General features: G+C 46.5%; 3 protein-coding genes across 5 annotated transcripts in view; all 3 read left to right on the forward strand.

Annotated features, from left to right (window-relative positions):
* The window catches only part of LOC122681220 (ankyrin repeat domain-containing protein 16-like), a 40070-nt gene extending 31966 nt beyond the window's left edge, over positions 1 to 8104 (forward strand). The window contains exon 7 of one of the 3 annotated variants that reach the window (XM_043883034.1): positions 5877 to 8104. In XM_043883034.1, the coding sequence (XP_043738969.1) occupies positions 5877 to 6151 (275 nt within the window). In that variant the 3' untranslated portion in view covers positions 6152 to 8104. Of the gene's footprint in view, positions 1 to 4470; positions 4779 to 5876 lie in introns of those variants that run through there. The other 2 variants (XM_043883035.1, XM_043883042.1) reach the window with 2 other exon arrangements.
* Positions 8105 to 9051: 947 nt separating this feature from the next.
* On the forward strand, positions 9052 to 14167 carry LOC122681079. Its single transcript, XM_043882801.1, has 3 exons — positions 9052 to 9090; positions 13190 to 13386; positions 13693 to 14167. The coding sequence occupies exons 1-3, from the start codon at positions 9052 to 9054 to the stop codon at positions 14165 to 14167; spliced, it is 711 nt and encodes a 236-aa protein (XP_043738736.1).
* The window catches only part of GDI2 (GDP dissociation inhibitor 2), a 28345-nt gene continuing 27364 nt past the window's right edge, over positions 13925 to 14905 (forward strand). The window contains exon 1 of the mRNA XM_043884689.1: positions 13925 to 14511. Coding sequence (XP_043740624.1) covers positions 14467 to 14511 — 45 coding nt within the window. The 5' untranslated portion in view covers positions 13925 to 14466. The remainder of the gene's footprint in view (positions 14512 to 14905) is intronic.

Here is a 14905-nt window from a genome sequence, read left to right on the forward strand (position 1 = left end):
AGAGAGACAGAGAAAGAAACAGAAATAGAAACAGAGAGACACAGAGAGACAGTTAACCATACTTCAAAAAAAAGAAAAGCTTAAAACACACACATCCCCTGTAGGCCAAGCACTGCCTCTCTAGTTTCTTAACCTTCATCATTCCCTATTTTTAATATCCCAGCACACTTCACTTATTACTTGCAGCTCTACAAACTTCCACCATATTACTCCTGAAATCTGAAAAACAATAAGCTTGGAGATACAACATCAATATCCATATGCTAGGAAAATAATATTATTTTTGTCTCATGGGAAAAAAATTAAAACACACACACAATGTTAATGGGATTCCACTGCCAGAGAAATTTAACTTAATTAACTGACAGATGGTGGTTAGAGGTGCAAGCTACCTAGACTTTCTTAGGTGTGGGTTTCTTCATCCATAGAATGGGGAGCTTTCGTGGGCCCTCCCAAGTCTTTTCGCATCTGTTCTAGAACCCGGCGACTCTATAATGTTTGAGGAGGGTGGGGCCTTCAACATCAGAGACCTGAAAGCTTTAAGACGGAACAGAAATGAGATAAACATGATGACAAGCTCATCTGAGTGTGAAATATGACAAGAATAAAATGACTTCATCGCTTCTCGGCCTTTTGGCTAAGATCAAGTGTGAAATGACTTCAGCTCAGATCCACAGATGGACACATCAACACAGGCCCCTGTCCTTGTTTGGAAGCTGCTTTTATTTCCACAGAAGAGGAAAGGTCCAGTTGTTTTTCGATGTGCAACCATAGCCAGTAAACCCCTGTGGCCATAAAAGCCAGAGGAACCAGTGAGACCACTGTAGGCCCCATCGCTGCCAGGACGTGTGATTGGTGGTCACTTAGAACCTGCAGTGCTGTGTGGAGCAGGGGAGGGGCCCAGGAAGCATCTACCATCCCCCCAGAGCATCACCGAAGAGATGGTCCTCCCTGAATCTCAGCTTTCTCAGTCAACAAATGCCGTTCGGATTCTTTCTATGTTCTAAAGTGAAAAGGCTACATTTTATTTTTGTAAAATGATACTCTATCCCAAAGCATTTAAAAAACTTTTTTATTATTATTACTATTGTTTTTTATTATACTTTATGTTTTAGGGCAGTTTCAGGTTCACAGCAAAACTGGGTGGAAGAGGACTTCCCTGGTGGTCCAATGGCTAAGACTCCATACTCCCAGTGCAGGGGGCTCAGGTTTGATCCCTGGTCAGGGGACTAGATCCCACATGCCACAGCTAAGACCCAGAACAGCCAAATAAATAATTAATTTTTTTTTTCTTTTTTTTTTTTTTTTAGTGGAGTGCAGTTTATTACACCGGCGGGCCCAAGGCAGAGTCTCCTCTTAGCCAAGGGCCCCGACCAGCATTTGTGAAAATCTTTTATACCCCATGTGTCCAAACCCATTACCCCAATTCCCTTGAGACTTACATAAACAAAGGAAGGGTAAATACAACTACAATAACCCCATCATTCACGTGTTATGTGTTCAAACAGTCAATAATCAATAAGCCCGCAGTTACATTCCAAATAGTTAATAACTGATAAGCCTGTGCTTACATTCCGATAGATAGTGTCCGGAGGCAGGGGTGATTAGTGTCTGTTCTTCAAGATTCCCCTGCCCAGAGGGGGGTCTTATCCTTCCATTGTCATTCCCACAGGCGCTAAGCACAGAGTTCAGAGTCCACTGGAGAGGTGGCCGCGCACGATCAGCACAGACAGGCCTGAGATGGAGTCCAGGCCCTATGAATTCCTTCTTCATTCCCCCCTCTTGATGCTCTTAGTTTCCATAACGAGCATCATTTATTGAGATATATTGTACCTTAGCCCTCCTGCCACCCACATGAGAGAATGCTATCAACCTCTGGGTTACAAAATTCACAAGGCATTGTAGGAAGCAGGGTCCACAAAGCAGTATGATCAAGATTACTATAACAACAATTCATTAGACATGGCTTTCACTTGATTTTGCATATCCTCCAAGGCAGCAGATACATCTTCAGACAGGTCAGGGATGTACATACCATTCGCCAAAGTCCCTCCTTGGGCTGCTGTGATTATGTCTAATGCCATCCTATTTTGAATTACTGCCTTCCTCATCTGAATCTGTTCTTCGTTCAAAGCTTGAGTGGCTTTAGTACTGTCTAAGAGGGCCTGTTTAATGAAATTAGTTAAGGCCTCTACCTTAACCATGATATCCGTTGTCCCTACAGAGGGTATAAACAAGGCAGCAAGATAGTCATACCATTGGAACACAGATCGTGTCCATCTTGCATGCAGATAAGGCAGGTTTACTGGAGGCTAGTATAGGCTAGGCTTAATACTGCCATGGGCGAAAGCAAATCCTAATGTGCAACGCCCCACCCAGCCAACTGGTAACCATGGCCATAAGTTAAGCCCACAGAGCCACTGGGTCCCATTGGGGGCTACCCAGCGGATTCCAGGATTATATTTCCAGTCGGAACCGGGCCACTGAACAGACTGATTGGGGTGATAGGTAACTTCCAAGATTTGTTTACATTGTTCAGGGGGCAAATAACCCATATATTTTAATTCTTTTGGGTCTAGGGGGTGGTCTCCAAATACAAGTTTCTGTTCTTTTTGTTCCCAGCAAATAGTAGCAGGGGTAATCAACTGTCCTTTCTCAGGAGTCATCCAGAAATATTCATCCCAGACCTGGCAGTATTGCTCAAGGTACCGGGAGGCCTGTCCCCCTTTTGTTAAGGGAGCCCTTTTCCTCTTTAATTTTCATATATGAGGTATAAGCCTTTGTTATCTCCATAAGGCTGGTGTTCATGTTAAATGTAACCCTATGTCCCTGGCCCATTGATGGCTTCCTCTTACACCAGGAGAGCAAAGAAAGGTTATGGTTGGTGAGAGAGAGAAAAGTTCCTTTCTGTTGCTCTAAGAAGGAACACAGTGGTATAAAGTCCCCATAACGGAGTGGCGATACCCACAAGGGGAGTCCGTCCATTACTGACAGGGGCATGGCCCCACATACCCAACAGTTGGAGGAGTTGTGGAAGTTCGCGTAAGAATGTGCCCACGAGATGAAGACGTTGTCCTGTGCAGGAACACTGGTCAGGTTCAGGATTGCGTTGAAGAGGCCGAGCAGCAGGAGTCGTTTACCCAGCTCCATCCTGTAGAGGGCTCGTCCGGGATCTCCTTCTCTTCTTCCTCTTCAGAATGATCTTGGTTCCCCGTGGGTCGGTGGGGTCCTTCTGGGTGGTCCACTCAGCGTCTTCCGGGTCAGCGTGGTATGCCTTCTTCGCTCTGGTGTGACGGATCAAGGGACAATACCTGCAACTTTAACTGCAGTAGGGGTAGTTAGAATAACATAAGGGCCCTTTCACCAAAGGGCTAGCAAATCATGTTTCTAATCTTTGACCCATACTTGGTCACCAAGTGTAAACTCATGAATCTGTTCCCCAAGGGGGAACGGCACCCTTTCTTGTACAAACTTAGTTACCCGATTTATTACCTTACCCAGTTCCATCTGCTGTTCCATCCATTTTTTTTTCTTTTTTTTTTTTTTAAATAATTAATTTTTAAAAATTGGGTGGAAGATACAGGGATTTCCCATATACCCCTCACTTCCCCCACTCTGGGCACCGTGCCCAGAATCCCTTTTGTTTGACTGTGGCATGTTTGTATGCCTGGTGTGCCAGAACCAGGGCCTTTCTGACTCAACTGCCTGCCTTTGTGCAACGGAGCGGGGAGACCTCCAGCCAGCTGTGCTTTCACCCCTGCTCACAACCTGGCCTTTGAGGTTCCCCTAACTTCTTGTCTTTTCTGGAGTCTTCTAGCCTGAATGAATTTGCTTCTTAATGCCTTAACTCTGTGCAGTCCCTAACACACAGAGCTTCGGCTTCCTCTGGACTGTTAAGTCAGTCAGGTTTGCCCATCTGCTTTCCATTCTTCAAAAATTCCATCAGCTTCTTTCAATGGCTGATCTCTTTTTCTATTCTCTTTGAACTTATGGGTTTATATCCTTTTTTATTCCTTTAATGCCCTTTTAGCAAACTTTGAGGAAGGAGTCAAATTAAAGGCATGTGTTCAATCTGTGAAATATCATCTCAGGTTCCTCCTTCTATTTTATTATTGTGTCCCCCACTCTGCTCCCCTGTAACAGAGAACAAGCCTGACTCCATATTAGATCTATTCCTTTAGCTCCAGCTCTGTGCTTTGTTGCCTGAACTTAGCCATGTTGGCTCTGCATCTTTGTAAAAGAACATTGCCTGTTGTTGTTGCTCGTTTGCTAAGTCGTGTCTGACTCTGCGACTTCATGGACTATAGCATGCCAGGCTCCTCTGTCCTCCACTGTCTCCCAGGAGTTTGCTCAAAATTCATGTGTATTGAGTCCATGATGCTAAGAGGATGTTGCCTGTAGCCAGAAATTTATAGGATAGCTCATTCTCAAGGTCCTGACATTTAAAGGTGTAACACTTCCCTTTCATAGATAAGAAGTTGCAGAACAGACAGTAACATTTGTCTTATTGGAGGTTTATAGCAACATTGTGACCAAGACCTACATGGACAGCTCCAAGAACAAAGGATTCTGGCTCTAAGATGTTAGCAACAACCAGTCACAGCAAGTCCCCTGCCCTTTTTAGTATAAAAGGAGCCCTGGATGAATTCTAACTTGGCTAAGATAGTAAGTTACTAGAGAAGACTCTTGAGAGTCCCTTGGACTGCAAGGAGATCGAACCGGTCCTAAAGGAAATCAACCTTGAATACTCACTGGAAGGACTGATGCTAAAGCTGAATCTCCAATACTTTGGCCACTTGATGTGAAGAGTCAACTCATTGGAAAAGACCCTGCTGCTGGTAAAGATTGAAGGCAAAACAAGATGGGAAGGCAGAAGATGAAATGGTTGGATAGCATCACTGACTCAAGGGACATGAATTTGAGCAAACTCCAGGAGATAGTGAAGGACAGAGGAGCCTGGCATGCTGCAGTCCATGGGGTTGCAAAGAGTCAAACACAACTTATCGACTGAAAAACAACAAGAAGATGATTCTTTGGGATGCTAGCCTACCATTTTCTCTGTCAGCTGGCTTTCCGAATAAAGTCGCTGTTCCTCGCCCCAAAACATTGTCTCTCTTGTCTTGGCTTCTTATGCGCTGAGAAGCATGAGATTGGACTGGGTGACATCTCTGACATGTACCTGCTCTCCAATGCATACAATTCCAATCCAAGTATTTAAACCCAAGTATATTTGGAACAATGTATAAGATGCATATATTCTACAATTTTACAATACAGTCAAGGCATAGTACTGGGATGCTCAGTCTGTCTTTGGCCTCCTTGGCTTGGCTACATTGTAGTTTAATCCTTCTGATTGCTGCTGGGAGCTTACCTTTAACTCTTTGTTGCCACATATTAGAATTCAAGGAACATTTTGACACATACACCAGAATATTTCTTTTTGATATGTACTCAGGAGTAGAAAGCTGGGACATAGTGTTTCCGCATGTTGAATTTATTAAATACTGTTGTATTCTTTCCTAAATGGCTATGGCAGTGAGAACTTCTGAGCCCTCCTGAAAGAGGGTATGAAGGCAGTGCTTCTCTAACTTATAAGGACCTCTCTCCGGGGAAAGCATCTTGAGTTTCCAGCATCATTGGGAGATGCTGATGTAGACTGGGAGGGACTGGGGGAGCAGTACACTGTTTGGGGAGATGGGGAGAGATTAATAGCTGTAAGCTCAGCTCACTTTTAATCTTAACAGAGTTACTCTACATAGCTATCACTGCATAGTGGATCTTTATTTGCCAGATAACCCAATAATTGCTTTTTCTGTTATCTAAGAAAAAACAAGTTGTTCTTCCTAAGAGTTTTTTTTTTTTTTTCCTTTTGGTAGCAGTCAAGACTGACCTCAGAATTTTTTCCCAGGACGATGAGCATCTGAGAGTCAGTGGTCAAACTGTGACAAACTGTGAGTATTCCAGTAAAACACAGGCATCTGTTCATGAATGCCTGTTGAGAAGACCCAGTCCAATGTTCCAGTCTGACATGCAGATAATCCCTAGTCATATAAAGAAGAGAACTGATTTTAAAATGTTAACATTTAAAATAATAATTAGATATCAAAGGTTAAACGGCTTTGAAAAAAAAAGCAATACTAAGCCAAAGTAGGACTATACTACTACTATTATTACTATTACATCAGTCTGGAATTAAAATATACCTCTGGGTAGACAGGACCAATCTAAGCTCACTGAGGCCTCACACAGCGCCTGCCTCAGAGGAGAAAATTGAAAACAATTAAGGTATTTTTATTTCAAAGGCCTTCTAGTAGAAGATTTGGGGTTAATATGAAAGGTATAGAGATATCATAAACATATCTCTGAGAAAAATTCCCCCTAAACCTCCTACAAATACAGTACAGAGAGTCAGACCAGAATAGCTTGCTGGGGTTAAGGAAGTGGAAAGACCCTCCTATAATATCTGTCCATCCCTCTTATCTGGAAGCAGGATGTACCCCCTCCTCCTGGCAGCCAGATTCTGCCATGTGACCTGAAGCCCTGGCTATAGTTAATTGGATCGAATTGGACCGAGACCCAAGCTGAGCCAACCAGATTCTCTACTTCTGGAAATCTGATACTGAATTATGAAAAACTAGATAGTCTAGTTGGTTTGGAGGTTCTCACTCACATCGGTTTTTCACCCCCTGGGAACACTGACAATATCTGGAGACATTCTGATGTCACAGCTGGGGTTGGGGGAGAGGGTGGATGTTGCCAGCATCAAGGGCATAGAGGCCAGGGATGCAGCTAAACATGCTCCAGTGCCCAGAACCACCCCCAACACAAAGAATCAGCTGCCTAAAGTCCACACCGTGTAGCGGAGAACTCTTGTTCCCATGACCTCTGAACAGGCAGCAGGCAACTGAGGAGACCAGGGCTGCCAGCCAGCATCTCCCTTGCACATCCCAGGGGAGAGGCGACCCACCGGGAGAGGACAGCAGAGAGGCCAGACAGAGAGCAGCTGAGCTCAGAGACAGCCTTCCAGTTACTGATTCCTGCTCCTTCCAGACTCCTAACTACATTTTTGCCCCTTTGTCTTTCTAATATATTCTCCTTTAAAAAAAAAAAAAAAAATATATATATATATATATATATATATATATCTCACCACGCTGTGTGGCGTGTGGGATCATAATTCCCTGACCAGGGATTGAACCCACACCCCCTTTCATTGGAAACTCGGTCTTAACCACTGGACTACCACAGAAGTCCCAATATATTCTCCTTTTATACGTAAGGTAGCTTGACATGGTTTTTAATACTTGAAATCAAAGTAATTTAAGTTAATAGAAGAAACATTCAAGTGAATGGTTTTAAAATGCTCTAAGCAACATTGAAGCTTGGGTAGCTTAAAGATCTTTCCAGTCTTTTAGAATGAAACAAATATGTAAAGTGAAATGGCTAACTATCATTACTTCATCCCATGAGGTTTCTACAGTTAGGTGCTACAGTGAGTCTTTCTAAAGGGCAATGGCATTTACAACGTGCCTTCCCTGTACTTGTGAGTCTTTTGGGAACCAGGACACCTGGCTTACCTGCTCTGCCACCACACCTGAGCCCCACCCTGAGCCCCACCCAGTTCCACCAACTCCCAGTCACTGTACATGGAGCAGCTCCATAGAGCTGCTACTGATTACACTTGCTAATGAGGTCTATTTTGCATATTTTTTTGTTATCTCCATGCCCATCATCAGTCTTGGGACTGATTTTTACTTCTCTATCTATAGGAATTCAATAAAAATTATGATTTAGGTTAAATCACTGAGATGGTCTTTGAAACTGTTTCTTCCTGGAAGCTATATTTTTCTTTATGTTTTAGGAAAGCTATGAATTCATTCATTTATCCACATATACAGTTTCTTAGGCATCACTGACCCCTGTGGAAATCTGATGGTGGATCCTCTTTCTGGAAAAATGCACATGGGCACTATATTTTACATACAAATGTGAGGGTTCACAGACCACTGAGAGGCCTTCATACTTACCCCTCAGATCATGAGACCTGCCTTATATATTTATTTAGTGCCTACTATGATACCGTCCTTGGGGTTGCAAAGAGTTGGACATGACTGAGCGAGTAACACACACATGTGCGCGCGCACACACACACACACACACACACACACGATTCAGATGTAAGGAATGAGAGAATGAAAAGAGAGAGTTGTACTCTTGAGAGGAACACAACATGGACCACAGAGCAGTAAACACCCATCTATGACCAGGTGACAAGTGCCAAGAGAAAGTGATAACACCATGGTAGCTCAGAATAGAGGAGTTTAATCCAGAGGAGCATTAAGAAAGGATTCCTGGAGCAGGTGACATCTGCACTGAGGATCCTAACAAGCAAGGTCAAGTAGGAGGAGAAGGGAGGAACATTCCAGACAGAAGGAATGCCTGGATGTTTGTCCAGAAGGGAAAAAGCCTGATGAGCTCGTGAAATGCGGAAGTGTTTAGAGCAGCTCTGACCCCCATCTCTCGGTTCCCAGCTGTATGTCTGTTTTTCTCTGTGTTGCCAAAGGCTGAGTCAACTGATCACACCAACCACATCCCTGTGCCAGCTCACTTCTGGCGCTTCTGGGGAGGTGCTGCCGTGGGATGCCTGGGGGAAGACTGGAGGCAGGAGGGAGGGAGGGAGGAGCCATGTTCCCTGAATTTAGAGCATCTCTGGTTGCGGGGAGGGCAGCAGCAGCACCGGTGAGTGGAGAGGACTCCTGGGCTCCTGGGGCAGAGGTGGCAAAGTGACTCTGCAGCGGTCATAATCAGTAACTGTGGCGGGTCAGCCAGATGGCCTGGCCACCGTGAGCCAGGCTCAGGTGACACACTCCCCTCCTGCTCCGGCCTAGTGCTCCAGGCGCTTCCTCACCTCTGGGTAACCTTTTTTTGCTCCTTCAGTCTGTATAAGTTTTGAAACTAGTTCCCTACATTTAACTGCCTCTGTTCAAAATACCTAGAGCAACTCTGTCTTTGTGACTGGAAACTGACCGATACAGCCATGGGGCAGAAAAGATGGTTGAGGAGAGCTGGGGTGATGACTTGGTTGACCAGGTAATTGAGGGCCAGGCTACTCAGGCTCCTCCTCTTAGGAAATGACCAGGCATTTGAACTTTATGCTAAGAGCCATGGAGATCTGTGAAAGATTTTGAAGTCATGGTTGACTCAGTCACTTTCCAAGAAGATCACTTGAGTTATAACACAGAAACCACTGAACTGAAGGAAGCTTTTGCATTTATCTAGGAGAGAATTTGATGGTGGCTGGTACTAGGGTAGTGGCCATGAGGATGAAGAGAAGGGACTGGAAGGCTTTGTTTTTTCTAAAGTTTCATTTGGGGGGCTTCCCTGGTGGCTTGGTGGTAAAGAATCTGCCTGCCAAAGTAGAAGACAGATCTTCCCTGATCCGGGAAGATCTCACAGGCCATGGAGAAACTAGGCCCATGCACCTAACTAGTGAGCCTGTGCTCTAGAGCCTACATGTCGCAAATACTGAAGCCCGTGTGCCCTAGAGCCTGTGTGCTCTGCAACAAAAGAAGCCGCTGCAATGAGATGTCCATGAACTACAACTAGAGAGGAGCCCCTGCTTGCCACAACTAGAGTAAAGCCCGTGCAGCAAGGAAGACCCAGCACAGCTAAAATAAATAAATTACTTTAAACAATTATTTGGCTGTGCCGGGTCTCAGTTGCCAAGGGCGGGTTCTTGGTTAGAGCATGTGGGATCTTGCTCCCTGATCAGGGATTGAACCCAGGCCCTCTGCAATGGGAGCATGGAGTCTTAACCACTTAGCCACCAGGGAAGTTCCTGGAAGGCTCTTTATGAGGTGGAATGGCCAGAACATAATGGGGCATTGTGCCAACTAAAGGTGGCTGCAGATTCATTGACACTTACAGCTGGGTTCTAGCTGCTCCTCTTGAATTTGGGTGTGCTCCATAATGACTGTGACCAAAGAATTGAACAGAAGGAACACGGTGGCAGCTTCCAGGTCCAGATCTTAAGAGGCCGGCAGCTTCTACTTTTTAATTTCTAGCTTCTTGGAATTTCTACTCTTAGAATGCAACTGCCATACTTTGAGAAGTGCAAGCCAAATGGAGAAGTCACACATATGATGCTGCTCTGGTTGACAGCTCCAGCTAAGCCCCCAGCCAGCAGCTGGTGTCAACAGTCAGTCACATGAGTGCCATTGTGGATGTCCAGGACACTCGAGCCTTCAGATGACCCCAGCCCCAGGCCCAAACAACTCTCACATGTCTGAGCCCATTCAACCCACAGAACCATAAGAGATAACAGTATCAATACATTGCTGCTTTAAGCTACTAGGTTTATTTGTTTTATAGCCACTAAATTTTAGGGTGGTTTGTTACACAGCCAAAGAAAACAGGAGTAGGTGTGGAAGGGGAGAAAGAAGACAGAATGAGGATAAAATCTAGAATTCTGGTTTGGGGCCAAGGTGGAGGCATCACTGCTGAGACGGAGACCATGGGCAGATGAACAGTTTGGGGGGTAGGGGGTGGGGGTGGGGGAGTAAATGATCTCTCATATACTAGAAAATATATATTTTAGGAAATTCTTTTTTTCTAGACCCTGATGTGTTTTATCGTCACCATTAGCCATCCAGACTTCAAATAGATTTATATTTTACTGATCCCTACCTTTAAGACCCTCTAAAACATGAACTTTAGCATCTTCTGCTGTAAGAAAAGCTGTGCTTCTCAAAAGTCTCAAGAGGAACTTGTACCTATTTCATCACATTTAGTCCTTGTAGATGTAGGGATCGACTTCCAGGTCTCTCTATTCATTCGCCAAATATTTACCTATCCTGCCAGGGACTCAGCACTATTCTCTTGCGCACGAGACAGATAACGTCCCCATCTTCATGGAGTTTACATTCTGAGTGACAGGCAGGCAAAAAACAAGAAAATGGTCACCAATTTGATTTTAAAAAAGGAATGAAAGAAATAAGCAGAGTGACAATAGAGAATAAAAGTTGAGGGGAACCTGCTTTAAATAAAGTGGCGAGGGAAGATTTTTAAGCTGAAACTTAAGGAAGTGGAAAGAACAGCCATGGGAAGAGGTGCAGGAGGGGGAAGTGAGGGTCGGTAACCACAGGACCGCCAAGAGTGCAAGGCCCTCGGGTGGTTAAAAGCTACCCCAGATTCTAGGAACTGAAAGACAAGTGTGTTTGGAGTGAAGTGAGCCTGAAGTACAGCAAGATGCAGTTGGACAGAGGTGAGAGGCAGATTAAAGGATACCTTTTAGTTCGATTCAAGGATTTGCATTTTATTCTAAGTACAAAAGACAGGCAGAAGCATGGACATGCTGATTCATGTCTTAAGAAGGTAAACGTCAGAATATTCAGGAGGGGGAAAAGTGAGTGAGAAACTGTTGTGGTTTTGGACAGAGAAAGATGACCTGGACTAAGGTTCACTCTATAATTTTCCTTTCCTTGGACTCTTATCTCTTCCTTTGCAAAGTGTAGGCAGGGGCTTGGAGAAACAGATGATGAAAATGTTTCTGTTTCTTGGAGAAACAGAACCAGAAATCAGCAAACAATGATTCCCAAGCACCAAGTATAAATAAATAAGACTGTCTCCGGACTCCTCTTGCTTTGGGTAAAGATTTGAAAACACTTTCAAGGTTGATGGTGTTTTCCACTCCTCTCCACTAACCTGCTTCCCCCAACCTAAGGTTTCCTGCCATCAGGAACTGCCGACTGTGGTCTCTGAGACACTGAACCAATTAGTGGCTTTTAAACCACTTCACCATAGATATTTGTTGTCTCCCAAATTCCTTGGCAACTGGATTAGGTGAGGTGGAATCTGAATGGACTCAGTCTGTTGAAGGTTAGCATTTTTTTCTTTTTCTTTTTGTCTTCTGCAGGGCCACAGGACTTATCTACCAACAAAACTAAAGTATAAGGGATCAGACTGAGGAACCTTATTAGCCTTAAATACTGTTTCCTTCTCCAATACCTTTGAGTCTTTCAGTAACTCCATGTGAATATCAATAAATTTTCCTTCACATAAGGCATGGCAACACAAGTCAGCAGATATGTGTAAAATCTTCTTCAATATGTAGAGGCTGATGGCAATATATGAAAAAGGTTCTAGGGGGCTTCCCTGGTGGATCAGAGGATAAAGCTTCTGCCTGCAATGCGGGAGACCCAGGTTTGATCCCTGGGTTGGGAAGATCCCCTGGAGAAGGAAATGGCAACCCACTCCAGTATTATTGCCTGGAGAATCCCATGGACAGAGGAGCCTGGCAATCTACAGTCCATGGGGTCACAAAGAGTTGGACACGACTGAGCGATTTCATTTTCTTTCTTTCTTTCGTTTTTTAATGAGTCAATATTTTTGGTCAGTTCAAAGACGTGGTGGCGGTGGTGGTTTAGTTGCTAAGTTGTGTCCGACTCTTGCGATCCCATGGACTGTAGCCTGCTAGGTTCCTCTGAACATGGGCTTCTCCAGGTGAGAATACTGGAGTGGGTTGCCATTTCCTTCTCCAGAGGATCTTCCCATTGCAAGCAGATTCTTTACCGACTGATAAAAGCATCCCCAGAGAGATCCCTGTCTCCTTCCTAATGTGAGGGCACAGTGAAAAGACAGGGTGAACCAGGAAGTTTGTCAACAGACAAACTTTGACCTTATATTTTCTAGATTCCAGAACTGTAAGACATATATTTCTGTTGTTTGTAAACATACTAGATATATATGACACTGAATTACTTAGCAACAGCAGGACTTTCTTAAGGCATCACCTGTTTAGCCAAAGTCAGTTAACATGGTTATACAATCTGTTCACTAGTCTAGTAACTTTGCACTCGATTTTTGTCTACTTGTAAAAATTCATTCTGAATTAAAGCAAACTCTGGGAGATAGTGGAAGACACAGGAGCCTGGAGTGCTGCAGTCCCTGGGGTCACAAAGAGACCTAGGCAACTTAGCCACTGAACAACAGAAACTCATTTAGCCACTAATGTATACAAATCCAGTTAAGACTGATGTACATTGAAAGAGTTTTCTTCTTCCCTCCCCCCAAACGGCCCATTGTCTTATATAATATACCCTCTTAAACTCTTTGTAGGGATGAAGAAACATTGTAAAAAACTGTTGCATTCTGTCATGAATCAGAGTGATTTAAACGTGAAGGAAGGTAGGTCTGTCTCCCACGATTCACTTTAAATACCTCTTATTTGAGAATAAATCTTCAAGGAAACACCAACTCTTTTGTCTGCATACTCAGGCTGAAAACACCGGATCTGCTCTTTTCGGTTGAGAACATAAGCCACCAGGGCTGGAGATTGCCAAATAGAAACCTGAAAAAACCTGTGTTTGCAGGGCTGGGCCGGCTTGGGTATGGAAGGCAAAAACCAGGGAATCTTTTTCTTTTCCTACACTCTGTGGCCTAAATCCGTTCACGTGCTGGTCAGCTATCTTTACAGCTGTTTTAGATTATAGCTCTCAGTAGGCGCAGACCTGCTTCCGATCAAATCTGCCCTTCCCCTATATGCTGAAGTTTCCTTTTCAAAAGGAGAGGTCTTCTTTTTTTTTTTTTTAATTCTTATTTCCAAAGGCTGCACATGGGGCAATGCATCAAGCAAGAATGACATTGGGAGGGAAGTTGAACTCCTTAAAATTCACTGGGTCTTTTTTCCTTCAGAAAATGGAGGTTGAATAAAAAGAAAACCAAGACAAGTTGCAGAGGACCAGCTAGGCGAGCAGAGGGCCGAGACGCAGCCGGAGTCGGGCCGCATGGCGTCAGCTCCGGGTCTGCGGGGCTGCGGGAGGCCGCCCGCGGTCCCGGGGCAGGGTGGGGGGGGGGGGCAGTCCCAGCCACGTGGTCGCTGCGGGCCCAAAGTCCAAGGGCAGCGGCAGGCGCGCCCCAGAGCCCTCTGGAGAGCGGGAGTGAAAAACCGGACAACTGCCCCCGCGTCGGCCACAGGCTCGACCCCGCCGCCGCCCTCGAAGGCCCGCGCGCGGCCGCCCCCCCACCCCCAACCACGGCGGCAGCACTCTGGGAACGGATCCGAAATCCACCAGGGGCTCGGCCCGCCCTTTTCTCGCGAGAGGTGGGAGGGGAAGCGGGTCGGGTGGGCGACGGAGACGTAGCCAATGAGCGAGCGGGAAGGGCGTGATCGACGGCTTCCTCCCGGCCTCGCCCCGGCTGCGGAGGCCGCGGTCGCAGCCCGCCTCTCTCTCCCTCGCAGCGTTCCCTACCCTCCCCGCTCCGTTCTTCTCTTCCCGTCTGAGGTGGCGGCCGGCTCTCCGCTCGCCAGCTCCGTGTATCCTCTGCCCCCGCTTCCCTTTTCCCTCGGGCTCCTTCCGGCCTGAGCGCTCGCCCCCCTGTCCTCCGCCTCCTCCTCGGGGCAGCCGCAGCCCCAGATCCCTAGAGCTCTGAGCCTTCTCTGGGTCTCCGTCCGCGCCCGGCCCCGCCATGAATGAGGAGTACGACGTGATCGTGCTGGGCACTGGCCTGACGGTGAGGAGGGGCGGCGGCCGGGGCGGGGAGGGCCGGGAGGCCTGGAGCCGGGAGGGGGCCGGCCCGCTCGCCCTGCTCAGCCTCGTCCTTCCCGCCCCCCCCCCCCCCCCGCGCGCCGCGAGGCTGGGGGTCTCCACCCGGAGGGGTCTTTCCGGGCGGGCCGGGCCTGCAGCGGGGCCTGCGGGGAGGGGACACCGCGGTGTGCAAAAGCCCGGCCCGGGCCGGTGCCGGGACGGGTTGGGGCGGCCGAGCAAGTGTCGCTGGGGAAGGCGAGGCCGCGAAAGCCCCGGTTGCGGCGTCGCTGTGCCTCCCTTGCCGGTCGAGGGCCTCTCTCCTCTGGAGACGGAAAGGAGTGGGGGAGGGTGAAGCCTAGCTCGGTGGCGTTTCCTCCTCT

Source organism: Cervus elaphus, chromosome 23 (genome assembly GCF_910594005.1).
Source record: "Cervus elaphus chromosome 23, mCerEla1.1, whole genome shotgun sequence".
In the NCBI taxonomy this organism is placed as follows: Eukaryota; Metazoa; Chordata; class Mammalia; order Artiodactyla; family Cervidae; genus Cervus; species Cervus elaphus.